The sequence below is a fragment of the Thermobia domestica genome, chromosome 3 (assembly GCF_964235325.1).
Source record: "Thermobia domestica chromosome 3, izTheDome1.hap1.1, whole genome shotgun sequence".
NCBI classification, from domain to species: domain Eukaryota; kingdom Metazoa; phylum Arthropoda; class Insecta; order Zygentoma; family Lepismatidae; genus Thermobia; species Thermobia domestica.
Genome location: NC_137456.1, coordinates 60,155,842 through 60,175,922, shown reverse-complemented (window position 1 = coordinate 60,175,922; position 20,081 = coordinate 60,155,842). Strand labels below are relative to the sequence as shown.

Here is a 20,081-nt window from a genome sequence, read left to right as displayed (position 1 = left end):
CGCTGCTTACTCTCGACTGATGTGTGGCCATCTTTGAATCGGTTGAACCATTGTTTAATTTGTGTTACACCTATCGCATCTTCTCCAAACACCTGCTGAATCTTACGAATTGTTTGGCTTTGAGAATCACCCAGCCTTTTGTAGCGGCAGCCTTGTTACCAAGTAATCCACTACCTATGAAAGGGTATTTTAGGATTCCCCTTAATGCGGAATAGATTGGGCAAGTAATCCTTTTTGTTGGAAATTATAAATCTACTTCAACTCGAACAATTTATTATATAATTTCTTCAACATATATATATAAATTCAACAATAACAATATAACTGTACGGACACAAAACAACATTACTCAATATTAACTTGAACCCTTTCCCATTTTGAATAGTAGTCCGGAAATTTTCATACATTCGCATTCCACTGATTTTATATTCTAAATTAAATTAACTGGTTGTACTTTTGACAGATTTCATATATCAAATATTTACACGAATTGAATTTAATCCCCAAATACAACAATATATAGTTTAATCTAGTGACCAAAGACATACACTCACCAAAAAGTTGTAACAGTTGGGCCGAAATGGAAAGAAAAAAATAGATTAAAATTTTGTACTTACAATTTCCTGACGAGCTGCATATCAATGGCACTTACATAATTTTACATTTATTATTCCGGCTACTTTCTGTGTAGGAGCACTATTATCCAAACACTATTCCGAAATCACATTTAACTATTATCGATATAACGGACACAATTTCTAAGCTCCCCCTTCTTACCTCATGTTCCAATCTAAAGGAAACGCAATAGGTACGGGTAGATTACAAAAGATAGATGGCGTTTTAATCACTTCGAACAAACGAATATCAGAACCATGACATTGACCTACAGAGCCAATGTTTCCATATACAAGTTTATTTAACTAATCAGCTGATCGAGAGTTTTCAAGTTCTTGATTTATATATATATATATATATATATATATATATATATATATATATATATATATATATATATATATATATATATATATTGAACTTCTGAGAAATGTCTCACTTTGACAGAATTTGATGCAGTATCTTTGCTCAATTCGTTTAGTCATCTTGCGAGAAACACTAAATCCGACGAACACTACCAACAGCACCTCACTTCGCGACCACCAGCTCACGACTGGCACACGCGAACGCAGTGAAAAAATTCAAGCATGCGCATTAAGGTTCCTCCTTCCACCGTGCACGGTGGCGCCGCCTGAGAATCACTACTTTGCGTGGAAAAAATTAAGGTCGGATACTTTTTAGACAGGCCTCGTATTATCACAAGCATGATGAGAATCGGCAAATATGACAAAGGCAGTCAACGGGTTCTGCGCTTTTTAACCCTAATGCAATAGCAAATGACGCTTACGTAGGAAATAAACTAAAACACATAAGCAAAACCTATATTTCACTTATATCATATCATATACATTTAAATTTATCACAGTTGTTTCGGAGTCTAACATTGTAGTTTTCAAGTAGCTAAGAATATTACTATGCACATTGTGTATTTTCATTTTAATGCTTTTATGTATTTTGTAGTGTTATTATATGACTTAAATTTGTTTAGTATTTAATACCATCTCATCAAATATCTTGCTGTTAGTTTCTCATGGATAATTTAAGTACCAATGATAGGAACTTTCTCATTTTATCCATCGTGCCTGTCCATATTACACATACGATTTGTTAAATATAAGCAATTCGAGTAAGGATAGTATTTTTAATTTTCTCAACAACCATTCAAATATTTCTGAAAGCAAACTCTATGATAGTAAAAACAAGGCATCAGTCTACATTGCCATAATATTTGTTGGCAAATTATATTTTAATATCTATGAGACATTTTAATATTTTTCTTTTACTGTCCATATTACCCCAAATTACCCTACCAATATAATTTTTCTGTGTGATTTTCTAGTAAAACTAAAATTCTATTCCGTAAACTAACCTATTATTTTGAGATGGTATAGACTTTGTCGTACTGGGATACCAGCATGGGTTGAACAGAGTCACTACATTTTCGTCAGTGCAAAATCATCAGCGCTGAGTAGTGCCCAATCAGACTGCATGCTTGTGTCGAACCGCGATGCATCTTATCCGTATCATAAGTGAATTTTTTTATGTCCGATGTTCGAGAATCCGTTTGTTGTTGCTGTGACTATAGTATTATAATACAGGGTGGGACAAACGTAGGTATGCAATCCCATATTGATCAGACCATTCACTCATACATTAAACTCGAAATAGACTGAAGCAAATAAACTCATCTTAGTAAACTAAAATGTCATACTTGATCAATACAGGGCTGTATACTTAGTTTTGGGTCACTGTATATATTAGAGAAAAGTCTATTTCCAAAAGCAAAAGAGGATATTATAAGAGTATTGGTTTAAGTCCTCGTGAAGGGCTTAACCATTTTATGAGTGGTTTCGGGTTCGGTGTCAAGTTATTTATATAGACTAGGGTTTTTCTACAAGTACCCACCGTCGCTGACGAGATTACCCGGTACGATTGCATCTGGTCTTCAAGTTTGAATAACAAGTCGTCCCAAATAGCATTGGTTCGGGTAATATGTCTCATGCAGCTAAAAGGGGAAAATCTACCAAAAAATAATAAAATAACTTGAACACGCAATGGTTGTCTAAGAGATAAGCATAGTGTCTTACCGTATCCCATTATCGTCATAGCCTGCAAATCAACATGTAATTGTCACAAACAATTCAAATCCTTACCTGTATTATTTTCATTCATGGGATATTACGAATACATTCTAATAACAAATAAACAACGGAACATTTACGACACTTATTAATGACACTACGCATGTAAATTAGAGAATTAATGTTACACTGCTCTTGATAAAAAATATTTTAAGATGATATTAAAGATATCGATTTATTAGTAATATTTCACATTCACAGACAACAAATTTTACACAATAACCATATATTATGTGGGTATTTCACTCGCTGGCCCATCTACGAACGAGCTACAGTCCCGTTATTCGCGTCGCGTGAGTAAAACGAAATGAAACCGACAATGCGAGAATGCAGAAATAATCCATCTATCGTTCCATGGTGAAAAATCCCAAATTTCTACTCCGTAGTGCTGTTTGCACACTCTGGATAGTTTCGGAGTACACAGTTATATAAAATATATATTAACTTATGGCTTGTTAGTGCGAAGGACTTGTTGATTGCTTCAAGTCCTTAAAATGCACTCCTCGCCTCTCTCTTTCCTCAACGCTATTCTGCAGACAAAGAGAGTGGATTGATAAGAATGTTACTAGGATATAGTTCCTACAAAACTGCACATTATTATTAAATATATTAGCCAGTTAAACACTATTAGGAAAATTATATGTCTATTAATTGAGTAACTAATACTTAGACATTGGATAATTCATTATCAATCAATTACTGATAATTGAACATATTAATACTTTGGACAGCAGACTGCGTAGGTGTGAGGGAACGAGCAAATACCTTCCCAAATACGGTTCGACGAGAGGTGCTGAAATGTCTTGAGAAGAGAGGTAAAAAAAATTCATAGTTTCGCTCTTCTGCGAATTTCGACTGGTTGAGGGCTAATTCCAAGAATTCCTCTTGTGAATACGAGGGTTGGTTAAAGAATACACAACTTCAGTGTCACAATACTAAGGATTCTTTAGGTACAAAAACTGCTTTCTTTGATCTCTTGTAAAATTGACATTTTAGAGCTACGACACTTTTATTCCGTAGTGCGAATTACCCCCGTAAATACATCGTTAGTTTTAACAATGGAGCCGATTAAATATTGACTTATATTATCGCAACGCATCTTTGCTATCAATTTACGACAAACAACGAGGCCGATTGAAAGGACTACCGCAGGAGAGTATTATTACCGGAAGTAGGAACTAAATATACGGTTCTGATAGGTTGGCCTTATCCGTTTCTTGCCTCGTAACATACATATAGCTGAAATAAAACATTTCCTGTTGTCGGTCTTCGTGGCCGAGCGCGCTAACATGGGTTCAAACCCGGCCCAAGGAATGTTTCTTTATATATTTTTAAAATTTCATAGCACTTTTTCATAGTACTTAATATAAGATGAAAATAATACTCAAAAAGTGATTTACTTTTGTGCAGGTAAGTAATAGTAGTACTTGTAGTAGTTTTAGTAGTAGTATTTGTAGTAGTAGTAGCAGGGGCGGATCCAGAGGGGGGCGATCGGGGCGATCGCCCCCCCCCACAAGAGGAAACTTTCTTATTTTATATATAAATAAACCCATCCATAACAAGTTTGGAGCTCTTAAAAGTAGCAGTATTACCGCCGACCGCCCCCCCCAGAAGTCCGTCCTGGATCCGCCCCTGAGTAGTAGTAATGATAATAATAGGAGTAGGAATTTGGAAGCACCGCAGAGCAGGTCAGCTACCTAGGGTAGCGTGTAAAACAGCTGGCTAGGGTAGTGCGCAAAACTTTTTTCTCTGGTCTGTTTCGAGCGGGTCGTCGATAGTACCCGCTCCGTACCCTTGGGATCACAGTGTCTCGGAAAATTTTTCTCTTCGTTTACGACATGTTGGTGATTTTACTTTGCGTGGAATTAACATACCGATGTTACTCAAATCCCAGATGAAAGCTTGTGATTTTGTACAATTTTGATAGTACACGCCGTATGTAGGAAGGATTAGATATTTACAGGCTGTAGATATATGCTAATGTGAGGTTTCTGAAGCAAGTGCGCATTTTATTTTATTTAATTGCTAAAGAATTAGTAGTAAATAATACTTTTATAGCATGGCAGAGAGCCTTAGTATATGGTTTGGTGTCTTGTGGATAATTTCAATATTTACTTAAACGAAGGAAAAGTAAGTAGCATATCTGCATAGTTTGAGTTATTTACTTGCTCTCTGCAAATAGATAGCATGTTTATTCAGAAATTTTGTTCTAAAAGTCGGATTCAAGACTTTCAATGTGATAAATTAAGCTTCAAGATCGCAAAATTTTACGACTGACGCCATTATACAAATTCCGAAAAAAAAATTAACGATGTTTACCGGAAATTGATCGCACATATGCGTTGCGGTCACGCAAGTCAATATTGAATCAGCCCCAATATTTGCGGATTGCAATAGAAACAAAAAAAAGTGCAACAGCAGTTATGTAATCGCGATTATCGCAAACAAAAACGCAAATCAGCATTGAGATCATACAAACCGCTCCGGAATGAGGCCAGCCATACCGGCAAAAGTTATTGCTTTGCAACCTTGTTTACTCCCCTTCTATGGCTCCATATTGGATGTTATATGGTGGCGGAAGGGAAGTCTGCTGAAAATACAAGCTAAATTTAGTGGTAATGGCATCTCGTGCTACGAATTATTCCTTTTTGGGTGCATTATCGGTAAGTATAACAAATAAAATAATTGTTACATTAAGTTATGTTTGGGGAAGATTTTAAGGTTCGTATTTCTGGAGAAAATTGCGAATATAGCACCTTTGAGCGCTCAGCTAGGAATTGGAACCTGTATAGCATAAATAATTATAGAGTACAAGTACTTGAGCATCTATATAGCTTTCTTATGGATTGTTATATTTGTAAAGAAGCATTCATAGTCCAACACTTAGAGGGTTCTAAAAATACAATAGTGAGAATGATTCTTGCACTAGATTGGTGAAATTTCCACGTATAGAGAGGGTTCAACAGTAGTACTGTAAATACAGTGAAACCTCTCTAAAGCGGACAGCCGTGGGGAATAAAAAATTGTCCGCTATAGAGAGTTGTCCGCCTTAGGGAGGTTTCAATATTTTCTTACGTAAATGAGTAAACAAGGTAATATGCAATTCGAAACAAATATTTTTGCATGAATCATAAATTTATGAATGTTGCGAAAATGTTACTGTACCCGCATTATCCTCCGCCATCCAATACTCTATGTTCGAGGGATAACATGAAAATAAGATGTTATAGTTCTCTGCACTTTGCACTTATCACTTTACTACGTTTTCAGTATGTCGCTTTAATTTGTGTTTAATTACAGTCCAGTAGTGTCTTTTTTTGGGACAATATACGTGCCCGCGGGCAAAAAAAATACCAAATTTGTCTTTTGTTTGGTTAGAGATTCCAGCGGGTTAGTAGAATAGCATGTCATTCCAAACGGCGGACAATTATCAATCACTTTTGTGTCTAAAACAGCCTGGGTGGGAGTGGGATGCAAGCAAAAGACATGAGAGTGTTGTTAAACAGAGGTGCTTCGTCTGGATTGGAAGCAGACAGTTGAGAAGGCAAAATGCTGTCATAATGCTTCCTTGGTGACACATGCATGAATTACTAAAAATGTATTTTTACTGTACTTTTCAACTTGTTTCTAGAGAAAGCGTCCGTAATACAAAGGTAAATAATACCTATAAAAGACAGAGAAGACTGTCCGTGTCCGTAGTAGAGAGTGTCCGCTTTAGAGAGGTTTGCCAATATGTTTTTTCCTATTACAGTGTTTGGAGATTACAAAATATGTCCGTTACGGGAGGTGTCCGCTTTACAGAGGTGTCCGTTAGAAGAGGTTTCACTGTAAACAATTATATTGGGCCTATGTCTAGCAGAGGGGGTCCAGCTCTTTTCTCTAAAAAAGTTACAATTTTGGTAATTTCTGTTCACATTCTCTTAGTTTAGAGTAGGTTACGTTAGGTTAGGCTAGTTTAGTTTGTTATATTAGTGTAGGGGTCCCGCATAATTTTCCACAAAATTATAGAATTTCGCTTATTTCTACTAATAATAGGTGGGGTATGTTTAGTACAAGGGGTCCAGAACCACGTAAAAAAAAAAAACACAATTTACAGGAGAAAAGAATGATGTAAGTACTGAGACGTAACAGAACATAATTAAATCTATCCTAACCTAACCTAAAGTGATCTAAGCTAACCTGAACTAACCTAAACTAACTTAATAGAAATAAGCGAAATTCTGTCATTTTTCGGAAAATTATGCCTGATCCATACACTATTATTACATAAACTAACCGAACCTAAATTTACCTAAACTAACCTAACCTAATGTGAACAGAAATTACCAAAATTGTAACATTTTTCAGAGAAAAGAGCCCCTTCTGCTAAACATAGGCCTATTAGGTTAGATTTGGTTACGTTATGTTACGTCTAAGTACTTGCATCATTCATTTCTCCTGTAATATTTTTGTTTTTTACGTGTTTCTGGACCCCTTGTACTAAACATACTCTGGAATATGTTTAGTACAAGGGGTCCCGAAGCGTGTAAAAAAAAAAAAAAATACAGGAGAAATGAATAATGCAAGTACTTAGACGTAACATAACGTAACCAAATATTAGTAGAAAGAAGCGAAATTCTGTCATTTTTTTTGGAAAATTATGCGGGACCCCTACACTAATATAACTAACTAACTAACTCTATGGCCTATGGAACCCGGAGGTTCAATGCCGCGTTCACAAGAGCTCTCCACTGATTTCTATCCTTAGCTAAATGCATCCAGTTTCTACTTCGTATTCCAATCTCTGCGAGACCCATCTTAATATTGTCCTCCCATCTGCGCCTAGGTCAAAACGAGGTTCGTAAGGTATATTTCATTAGTTTTATAAAGGAGACCTTTGTTCTAAAACCTTCCCGGGAAGTTTGGACCCATTTTGTTAAAATTAATAGAGAGTAATTTCTCGTATGTGCGTAAGGATACAATTCCTCGTTACTTTCCCTCAATCCAGCCATGCGGTAATCTTGTGCGAATTAGTTTTCACCGCTTGCCAAATAGTTCCATGTTTATAACTGCATATTAAAAAGATGATTCAAATTTTTATTTGGAGGCGCGGTGGCTCAGTGGTAGAGCGTTCACCTTCTGTGCTTGGGGTCCCTGGTTCGATCTCAGCTCGCGCCATGTAGACTTTGTGATGGACATACACCGTGCTCGTGGGTTTTCTCGGGGTTCTCCCGTTTCCCCCCACTTTCTTCATTCCATCGTTTTCACTGACCTCTCATCATCACCGTCTCCTTTAGCCTAACCGGCATAACCGTGTGATGTAAAACTTAAATATATCATTTCATTTTTCAAGTTTTTATTTTTGTCACTTCTTTAAATGTGCCGTTCTGTGAATCGATTCGTAGGGAACTGGTTTCCCGGAACAGTTCGTTAAATATCACTAGGAAGCAGCTCTTACGAATCGAATCTAATAGAAGACATGGTGGGCCAGACTGCAATGTTTCCACAATTATTTTAAACATTGCCAGATTCAGTTGCTTATGGTTTTGGAATCATGGTAATTTCCTATAACAACACAATTCTAAATTCATCGAAACTTGAAATATGGAATGTATAAAATAGAATTCAGAAATAAACTACAGTAAGAACCACTGCATTTCTCGTCTGCTAAAATGGACATACAATAGATAATAAGGAAATTTAAGCAAATTATTAACGCCCGAAAGCCAAAGTAGAAAAACACACAGAAGAGAATGAATAAAAAATATTCATATTAGACTATATACTTGGATGGGAACAAGCCCCTGACCCTTCCTGAACAATAACTAACACAGAAATACCATACTAAAACTAATACGAACAGCTCACAAAATTACATACTTTAAAGGAACAAGCCCCCGAACCACCTGATCAGAATCAACTTTGTATCTTAAAATAATATATAAAACCTGAACAATAACAAATACCTGACATTTCAGTGTGGTAAATATAGTTCGGCAGTTTGATTCATGAAGAAATATTTCTCCTCAATATTATAACCAGAATAGAATTTTCTAGGTCATAAATACTAGCCAAACTGCATCACCATTCCTTCTAAATCATGTGTACGGCTCCTTCTCGAATGGCACAAACGTTATTATTATTATTGTGTATGCTTCAGTAATACAATTAACGAAATTAGAGGAGTGGTTCAGTTATATGTCTCCATTGACCACTAAGAACAAATGACGACTGAAAAAGAGTAAACTTCATTGACACATACTAATCTTCACGACCGATATATTTCTAAGTTGTTCTTTCTCAAAGGAACATTCACCACATCAGACGTGTACTGCCAGGAAAACAACGTAACACATAACACAAAGCAACACGCGCTAAATGCACCTGCAACAGCGAAGCACAGCACACGAGGCCAAATCATAAGGAAGACCACATGAACACTATCAGCACATGACGTCAAGTCATATCCACCACACTTCCACCCTCAAACAGGATGCCACGGTCATCAATAGCAAGTCCCCACGTGACGACCCGATACTAGTAACGAACCTAGAAGAACAGATACGTTCTCAAAACCGGAACCAAAGATCCAAATCACTGAATGGAATAAAATGAATGAAATGACCAAAGTAAAAACATGCCAAAGATAAAGACAACTTCCGCTCTCCTTACATAATATCAAGTACACAAACTAGCAATCACTCATTTCTCCTCGGTAATTTTTTAGTTTTGTTAGGAACGGACGACTAACTTTGGAACTTAATCATCCGGATGATGAACTTAATCGGCCGCGCGGGAGTGCGTCCGAAGGGAGCAGGCATGTCAGCAATATTGAGTATACACATAAGCAAAGTAGTGGAATGAAATAGGTTTTGGTAATGATACAACTTTTAATAGCACTTTGCATGGTTTCATACTAGTAATACTCTACTTACAAACATAAAATATAGCTTCTTTACACTGTGCAGAGGTACACTGCCACTGGAATATAGCATCTCAGTCATCGTTCATGTGTACTCACTTATTTGATCCGTCACAAAGCACTTGTAATGATTTTATACTAGCAATCCTACACTTGTAAACCTACAATATAGCTGTATTACTTTCTATTTAATTCTGTTGCCTGCAGAAATTTGTTCCTTAAAAATGGAGCTTTACATGCAAAATATTGAATTTTACCTGTGGATCTTCCAAAATGTGATGTACAGTTCGCAGCAAAAAACCTGCAACATGAGCATGTAAGTTTATTGTGAAACGAAGTCTTTTGCTCCAAAATAAGTATGCAGGGGAGGACGCCGAGGTTTCTCCTGGCGTGATTCGTGCCACTTAGACGCTATGTTGATTTCCTGCGCTGTTAGGCGTAGTTTCACAATAAACTTAAATGCTCATGTTGCAATTATTTTTTTATTTTTATTTATTTATTTATTTATTTTTCTGCGGACTGTACCAAAACTACACCACCAGCATCTTCATGCGAATTACACATGCAGATAGCATATCTGTAAAGTTTGTGAAGTGTTATCTTGTAATTATCAATGAAGTGGGTTACAAATGAAAATTACTTAAAAGTGTACCTAATAAGTATAGAGGTTGTTAATAGAGCATGTGTTTTAAGGGATTAAGATAATTGGTGTAAAGAAACCATTAGTATACATTAATTCAGAAGTATAGAGGTTGTTAATAGAGCATGTGTTTTAAGGGATTAAGATAATTGGTGTAAAGAAACCATTAGTATACATTAATTCAGATTCCTTCGTGCTACATTTTGAGAAATTTGACCTTAAAATTTTTCATAATTCTTGATCTGAGCCAAAAATTGGCACGAAGGACTTTCAACTTGAGCTATATCTCGCCATTTTGAAATCCCGTTTTCATATTGTTTGGAGTTCATTCCACGAAATATAGTGTATTTCGATAGATGGTTCCATATCTATTCCATGGATGGTTTTGTTCATTGAGGCATTTTTCATAGGATTAAAATTTCGTCTAATTCTTTTCCTGGTGGTATAGTTCTCCGAATTGAGGCAACATTGCCTTTTTGTACGGCCATGCTTATACGTTGTGTTAGAAAGGAAGTGGCTCTGTTATCTCCATTAGCAGAGTAATTCGTTGACCAACTTCCTTGATAAAATTGAGACCTTCTTTGCCCCAAGCTCCACTGGTTTCCATAGCTATAGTTACGAATTGGTATTTGTCAATTAGGTTACTACATTTGTTTCTCTTTTCTGTTTCTTTTCTACTAGCTATGATACCAGCTTGAACTGATGAAAAAGAAATATTGGAAGGACCGAACGTGTCGGCGCATGTAAAGTCCCAGTCCAAGGCTTTACTTCTTTTCCAAGGTATCAATGTTAATCCATCAGGTCTCTTGCCGTCTGATCGATTGCATCCAGTTGGTTCTCGTATTGATGGTATCCCTGCTGGTATAAGAGCTCTCATTATTAACTCGTTAACCATAGAATGTCGTGGGTGTCTGCCAGCACTTTTTATACAGGAAAGTCCGTGTAGTCCTCTTTCGTCTACTGAGCTCCTGCAAGCGAAACATTTACTAGGTACGCAAATCCCTGCACCTAAACGTAATGCTATAGCAATTCGGAAACTTTGGGTAGATGGAGTCCTAGCGAAGAAGATGGTAAGGCCTTAAGCCAATCGCCTGCTTCAACAGATGTGACAGCGAGTAGTCTGGCTTTGTCCTCTAGATTATTGGTTGAGTGCATTAGGTAAGAGAAGTGCGATTTGATGATGGGATCATCCCTTGATTGCTTTGTCCTTTCGCTTAGTGGAGGAAGTTCAGAGCTGACTAGTAGAGCCCATGTAGAAGAGCATTCTGTGATTTCTGAGTCTATGTATGAGTGAAGATCATACTTTATAATCTATCAAATTTTGACTTAAGTGCTAAAATTAACACAAGAAAAACAAAGAAAAAATGCATTAAGTATGAGTTCAAGAAGTAATTCGAAGGACTACATGATTAAATTAAATTAATTTTTTTTTAGTTCAACATTCCACGGTTATTGCTTTCAGGCTAAAAAAGGACAATTAGTAATGGTGAATGATTGTAAGTTTTTTTTTTTTTTGTGCTGGCTCACCGGAAATCAAACCCAGGATCACGTGTATCAAAGGTGTACGCGCTAGCCACTATATTAGCAGGGAAGGCTACATGATTAAGCAAACAGTGGGATCCGGGATGTATATAGTAGAAAAATAATTACGTATGACACACCATACAGGTAATATCGATGCGTACATCGATAAATTAATGCATCGATGCGTACATTGATATATGACCGATTCCATTTCAAATCTTCCAGGCAAACCACAATTGGTCCCCATCATAGTCTCAGATTTCATTTATTTTTTTTATATGGGATCTACATGCAATATTATTAAACCCATATTTTTTCTTTTTGCTGAAAAAGATTTTTTTCTTCGATATACCGCCTTCCAAAATGGCTGCCCTCATCTCTGATTGCTCGAAAAACTGAAAAACATGTCAAATTAAAAGTTCTGTTGTAGAGAAACAAGTGTACTTAGTAACATAATCGCAATAGCAGGAAGAGTATAAAATTGTATGTTTCGGTGGAGGGCCAAAATTCGTCTATTGGTCCAATAGGAATCGCGCAATTCACTCGCAATGTTGCCAACTTTGGTGAAATTTTTGCTAATTTCAAACTTTTTTTTTTTCTGTCCTCACGAGCAATATCAACCATCTGCTTCTAGCATCGAAATCTACTCCATAAGGTCTCTTGAAAATATAAAGGACTTACGTTTCTGATTATTACATCGCACGTTATAGTATGATGAAAAGCTGAAAATTTCATTAAGACGCCATGTTTGGACGCCATTTTCTCAAAAACCCTACCTTTTAAAAATCTGATTTTTTTTACAACTATTGGATAAGTACCTAAGTATTTAATATCCGTTAACCGTTCATGCGGCTACAGCCCCTAACATTCGCAATTAATTATTGAAATTTCGATTTTTGTACTTGAAATTTAAATATTTCCTATGAGCATTTGTGTCCTATACACAAGGCGAATTAAAAGGGAGTATGAAAATTTTGAGAGATGAATCCTGACATCAAATCCAGTAGAAAAGTTCCTAAAACATGAGTCGAATTCCGCTTCGTTTTCGAGTTACAGGGTTTCCAAGTCGGGACAAAATCGGCTCGCGACAGTGGATAATAAAATATATATATATTCCGCGTTAAATCAGAAACTATGTGTTAAAGCTTTGATGAAGTTGAGAAAGTTGATTTGTATCAATATGATGATTTTTATGTGCGTCGCAATTCGGTTGGCAGTGTTGCCAATTTCGTAGAACTTTTATTTGTTTCCAAATGACAATACGTGATTTTTATTTGATATTCATTAATGATTGTAAACATCACATGAAGCACAATTTTCCCCACATTACCAGTTTTCGAAAACTTACATGTGTTTCATTAAAAGGTTTTATCTCGTGCGTTATTGATAGTTTGCAACATTGAGTGTGAATTTCATTTGATGTTTATCATCATTAGTAAAACCAAAATGGCGAATAAAAACTACGTGTGTGTCAGTTGTCATAATAATAATAATAATAAAGAAAATTTCTTTTTTATTATTCCAGAACCTCTCGTAACTCCACACATCAAGTTCGAGCTTTTTCAAGATGTGAAGTGATATCTGCTGGACAAGTTGTAACGTGTTCAAGAAGTTCTGCTGCAACCACGGAACAGCTCATTACGTGATTCGGTGTTGTGAACATCGTCCTAGTGTTCTCTGGAAACATGAAAATTGTTTTTACTGGTAACATAACATTTTAGTGCACTAGTTACATTGTTTGTGTGAATAACAGTGGAGAATTCCTATTAAAGTAAGGACCGTATTAAGTGTGTTGATTATTCTATATGGCATAAGAGGATTGTGTACAGAAAGAATGGTTGACAAAAATCTTATCTTGCGGTAAAATATATGTACAGCGCGTCTTCCAAAACGTAGTATTAGGAGAGGATGATTATTTGTGTAAAGGGTTCTTTGATCATTTACCGTGAACAGCATGAGTTTGAGATATTGGTGATCACGGAAGAAAGTGTAAATATGCACCAGCAAGATGAACTTGTTCCTCTGAATGTAGATTTGGAAACGCTTACTAGCCAGTTAACATACTAAACATGAATAAGTCGCCATTAAAATAGCCATTATCGGTGAAACCTAGACTACGGTGAAGGATTCACTTCTCAATTTTTTTCACACTGCCTTTCAAATCACCTTGTGCACAGGACACAAATAATCATCCTCCCCTAATAGTACGTTTGGGCAGACACGCTGTACGCAATCCATATATTTTACCGCAAGATAAAATTTTTGGCGAGAATTCTTTCTGTAAACAATCCTCTTATGTCTTTTAGCATAATCAACACTAATACGGTCCTTTGTAACAGGACTTCTCCATTGTTATTCACAAATACTGTAACTAGTGCACTACAATGTCATGTTACCAGTGAAAACAATTTTCATGGTTCCAGAGAACACTAGGAATCACGTAATGAACTGTTCTGTGGTTGCAATAGAACTTCTTGAATAAGTTCGAACTTGATGTGTGGAGTTACGAGAGGTTCTGGAATAATAAAAAAGAAATTTTCTTTATTATTATTATTATTATTATTATTATTATTATTATTATTATTATTATTATTATTATTATTATTATTATTATTATTATTATTATTATGACAACTGACACACACGCAGTTTTTATTCGCCATTTTGGTTTTACTAATGATGATAAACATCAAATGAAATTCACACTCAATATTGCAAACTATCAATAACGCACGAGATAAAACCTTTTAATGAAACACATGTAAGTTTTCGAAAACTGGTAATGTGGGGAAAATTGTGCTTCATGTGATGTTTACAATCATTAATGAATATCAAATAAAAATCACGTATTGTCATTTGGAAACAAATAAAAGTTCTACGAAATTGGCAACACTGCCAACCGAATTGCGACGCACATAAAAATCATCATATTGATACAAATCAACTTTCTCAACTTCATCAAAGCTTTAACACATAGTTTCTGATTTAACGCGGAATATATATATATTTTATTATCCATTGTCGCGAGCCGATTTTGTCCCGACTTGGAAACCCTGTAACTCGAAAACGAAGCGGAATTCGACTCATGTTTTAGGAACTTTTCTACTGGATTTGATGTCAGGATTCATCTCTCAAAATTTTCATACTCCCTTTTAATTCGCCTTGTGTATAGGACACAAATGCTCATAGGAAATATTTAAATTTCAAGTACAAAAATCGAAATTTCAATAATTAATTGCGAATGTTAGGGGCTGTAGCCGCATGAACGGTTAACGGATATTAAATACTTAGGTACTTATCCAATAGTTGTAAAAAAATCAGATTTTTAAAAGGTGGGGTTTTTGAGAAAATGGCGTCCAAACATGGCGTCTTAATGAAATTTTCAGTTTTTTATCATACTATAACGTGGGATGTAATAATCAGAAACGTAAGTCCTTTTATATTTTCAAGAGACCTTATGGAGTAGATTTCGATGTTAAAAGCAGATGGTTGATATTGCTCGTGTTGACAGAAAAAAAATGTTTGAAGTTAGCAAAAATTTCACCAAAGTTGGCAACATTGCGAGTGAATTGCGCGATTCCTATTGGGCCAATAGACGAATTTTGGCCCTCCACCGAAACATACAACTTTATACTCTTCCTGCTATTGCGATTATGTTACTAAGTACACTTGTTTCCCTACAACAGAACTTTTAATTTGACATGTTTTTCAGTTTTTCGAGCAATCCGAGATGAGGGCAGCCATTTTGGAAGGCTGTATAACGAAGAAAAAAATCTTTTTCAGCAAAAAGAAAAAATACGGGTCTAATAATTTTGTATGTAGTTTTTTATTTTAAAAAATAAACTAAATCTGAGACAGTCGTGTGGACCACCCTGGACGATTTGAAATGGTATCACTCATATGCGTTTCATTCAAGTACGACTAGCCGTTTCCAAGTTACAACATACAACGAGATACTTTGTATCGATTGATAATTACCTGTATTTTTGGGCAGAAAGTGCTTCTACATAAGCACTATACCTGATATAATGTTAATTTAAAAATAACAAAAGAAGAATGTTTTTAATATATGTAAGAAATATACATTATTGTATAATTGGTTGCTATGTAGTTGTTTATAGATACATAATTAACATGTTTGATGGCAAAACAGTTTGTGTGAATATACGTTAAAAGAGAATCAACGAATAAATTATTTACCACTCATCATCGACTTGTAATTTCAGTATAAAAGGTGAGAATACTAGTGGATATAATTACGGAAGATATTTTAAGGTGTGAACAATTACGGCCACTAAAGATTTACTTATGTTATTAGCCGAACCATGGTTGGCGACCACCTTTGGTGAGTCGTTGTAAACATTTTGAAATCAACTGAAGACTTTAGAGACATCATGTGTAATTTAATAGGATGCTAGGTGTCATAGAAAAATCTAAATGCTGTAAATGAACGCGTGAGAGGAAGCGTGGCATGCATGAACAGTTGGCGTTCGTGTTTTGTAATCATAAGGTCTGGTATTCGAATCTGGCGACCAGCAATTCAGCCTTAGTATTTTCAGTATTTCCTAGCTGTACTCGGCGAATGTTGGAATGACTCCATTACGAAGTCTTCTGGACACAAGTAGCGATCATATGAACATGCGCCGAAGCAAAGTCGAGAAATATTGTAGAGCAATTTAAAATAACCAGAATTATAATTACGTTTAAGGTGAGTTTAAAAAAGTTATTTACCAATGGGTTACAACACATTTGCTCTATCTTTCCAATGTATTTTATAGAGGGCGACAATATTTGTAACACGTGAATCAAATTCGAGAGATGGATGTTGAATTTTGACCAAAACCAATAATTAAGAGAACGATCCATGCAGTTTGGTGATATCTTGTTTCTCTCATTGTTAAGCGAGTTTTAGTATTGGAAGCATGTTTGCGAAGAGTAAATTTAAGCTCTTTTAACAATGAATAAAACAAAATATAGTAAAGCCACGATTATCCGAGCCTGAACGGTTGAACGTGCTGTACAGCAATAATTATAGGCTTGGTTAGTTATATGTACCTCACGTCTTTATTACTATACGTACAATACTGCTTTTCATTTTGCAGAGTCTGTATTATCCCAAGTCCCGATTATCCGAGGTTGGTTAGGTCCACATGAGCTCAGGTAATTGGGGCTCTGCTGTAATTAGAAAATGCGCGAATTATTCTCTGAATGGTCTCCCACAAAATATATTGGAAAGATAGAAGAAACATGCTGCCATGTATTTGTCATAGTCAACCCTTTACACTCCTTAACATACGATAATTTAATTATTACTATAAAATACTTCCAAGAAAGAAAAATATAATTATTAGGGTACTCATTTTCTTATTGAAGACTTAAACTTGTTCCTGCCTTGTGCAGTTATGTCTGCCTGTTATAGTAACCATACTGTGTATATAATGCATATACTATGAACTTGTATGTGATTCTCATGCATTTTTTATTTTCCAGAAAAGATATGCAGCCAAAACAGCAGCAGCGCCATCCGCTACTCAGAGTCGACGTCCTTTGGAAGTGAAAACGATTTGTTTGCCTAATAAATTAGCTGTTGCATCCGTAGAAGATTGTTCTCCAGTATCTCGCATTTCTATACTTTACAGGTGAGATGAAAGTTTCGTCGTATTTTCCACTCAATGAATGACATTCTAAAACTTCCCAAAAACTTTAAAATTGGTGACTTCGCGGAGAACTACACTTAAAAAAACTATGATAGGTTTTAAAATGCCTTGCTTGTGTCCGCATTATGCAGTGTAAAGTAATAAAACTCGATACTAGTATCTGCATTGCACCGGAGGACCAGAAATATGATGATGTATATACATTGGTTTTTTTTTTTTTTTTTTTTTTTTTTTTTTTTTTTTTTGCAAAGTTTAATGTCCCACGATAATGCTCTGAGTCTAAGCGAGACTGTAATGATGAACGAAATTATGGAATGATGAAAGTGGGAAGAAACGGGAGAACTCAAAAAAATTCACACACTTGATGTGTGTACATTACAAAACCCACTTGTCGCGAACTGGGATCAAACCAGGGATCCCATACACCAGAAGTGAGCAGTCTGTTACTGAGTCATTGCAGCCCTTTGTGTTTAAACTGTTCATTCAAAATTCACATTGTTATGAACAGTGAACTGTATTAATAAATATACAAGAATACACTGATGCTGATACAGAATACATGCACTTGCAGACGGTTGTCTGTATCCTAAGAACAAAAATACATTTGTTATTTATCACCAACAGTATAACTTTTAAGTGAAGAGATATAATACAATCAGCATACAGCAATAGGCATTAATAATACATGGCATAATAATCAGTAGACATCAGAGGATATATTTTATATGAGAAAAGATGGATGTAACTGATATCACATGAATTCCCCTATAGGTGCGAATTTAATGATACACGAAGAGTGCAAAAAGTACATAACTTGACCGACATTGAACCAGGATTTCCGTCTTACCGTATTGATTCATTGACCACTACGCTACCCATTCTATCACTCTGGAAGTCTGTACTCAGCCACTCAGAACACCTATCACAGTTCAGTTAGGAAGGGGACATTTTAAAAGTAAAATCCGCTTGGCAATATTTAAGAAGAGCGGGAGCGTTCGTAACTTTGCTCAAGCCCAATCTCCTGTCATCCTTTGAATATAGACGCCATTTGGAATAGCGTCGGCAACGTGTGTTTTGTGGTGTGTGATTAAAGAGTTTCAGAAGATCGAGCCACCCACTGCCTCTGGGATATTTTCTGTAATTTGATTTCCGGTTGCAAGAAATGGGACATCAGTGAAAAATCATCGCCAAGTCTGTAAGGTGTATAGTCCAGATGCCATGAATGATGGCAGAGTTCTTAAATAGGTGAGCCTGTTTAAGAAATTGCGGGAGAATATTCATGAAAAAACATCAGGCCGGTCCTCTGTAATCGCCAACGATTTTCTGTTTTTTATAGGGATCAAGATTCGTGAAAGCAGACGATTCACCATTTGCAGACCTGGCGCCGGCTGATTTCGATATCTTCCTGCATTTGAATCTGTTCCTCGCCAGCAAGGATGATAGCCTCTCGGGAAATCTTTTATGATGTGGGTCTGCGAAAGCTTGTCTCTGAGTTACAAATTTTTTAGCATCAACGGAATTGTGTTAAATAGTAACTGAAAGTATGTTGAATCTCCAAAAGAATAATATACTCGAAATGTTTAAAGGTTCTTTATTATTATTATTATTATTATTATTATTATTATTATTATTATTATTATTATTATTATTATTATTATTATATTAAACGGACTTTTAAAACCGTTCCTCATATATATTTTGAGTGATAAATGGAAGAAAGAATCGATTTCTTATCACAGATTATAGGTGCAAAAGTCGGAGATCCGGATTCGAGTTCTAGCCCAGTCGTGCTTTTTTTTCTTTTTTCTTTTTTTTTTCTTTTTTCTTTTTTTTTTTTTTTTGCACTTTTTGAATATCAGAGGATGTAGTTATCTCTTACAATTTGTTTCCTAGTAGTTATCACAATTAATATTTGATATTTCTAAAATATTTATGAAACATGAAGTTAGGAGTAGTGTTGGTGGGACATAGTATTTCTTTTAATCTCGTTCTTTATCCGTTTTAGCACTACTGTGTTAAAAAAAATACCCTACTATTTCATTGTGTACATAAACTAGATCAGTAGTTCTTTAGTGACATATAAATTAGTTTTGAAACTCTTTATTTTCTTTATAATTGCAGAGCTGGACCACGCTATGAAAGTCCAGAGAACTTAGGTATTAGTCACCATCTGCGAATTTGCGCCGGTTTGACGTCTGAAAATGCAAGCCAGTTCAGTATCATACGGAACATTCAGCAGATCGGAGGCTCACTGTATTGTACAGGTGGACGAGAGCACATCGCATACACTGTAGAATGTACACGAAATAAAGTGTAAGTAGTGCGTATTTTAATATTATGTAGTTTTTAAGAATAATAATTGTGCCTCCTACTATTAGGTATATGTTTTTTATTGTTTGGAAAAGAAAAATAATTCAGTTTTTTTTACTCTTGTGATATCAAGTTACTTGTGTGTTAAAGGATTGTAGCTGAGAGTACAAAGAACAATAAATAGTGCTTTTGGATGGAATACAATAGTAAATGCATTAAATAGTAACATAGACAACAAGTAATGGAGCGTAAGAAATTGGGATTACATGATTTGAAGTGTCCTCACTTAAATA

At 35.6% G+C, this 20,081-nt stretch overlaps 1 protein-coding gene across 1 annotated transcript in view; it reads left to right on the top strand.

Annotated features, from left to right (window-relative positions):
* The first annotated feature begins 5,265 nt into the window (after window positions 1–5,265).
* The window catches only part of UQCR-C2 (Ubiquinol-cytochrome c reductase core protein 2), a 47,649-nt gene continuing 32,833 nt past the window's right edge, over window positions 5,266–20,081 (top strand). The window contains exons 1-3 of the mRNA XM_081750928.1: window positions 5,266–5,419; window positions 17,312–17,460; window positions 19,600–19,791. Of these exons, the coding sequence (XP_081607054.1) occupies window positions 5,375–5,419; window positions 17,312–17,460; window positions 19,600–19,791 (386 nt within the window). The 5' untranslated portion in view covers window positions 5,266–5,374. The remainder of the gene's footprint in view (window positions 5,420–17,311; window positions 17,461–19,599; window positions 19,792–20,081) is intronic.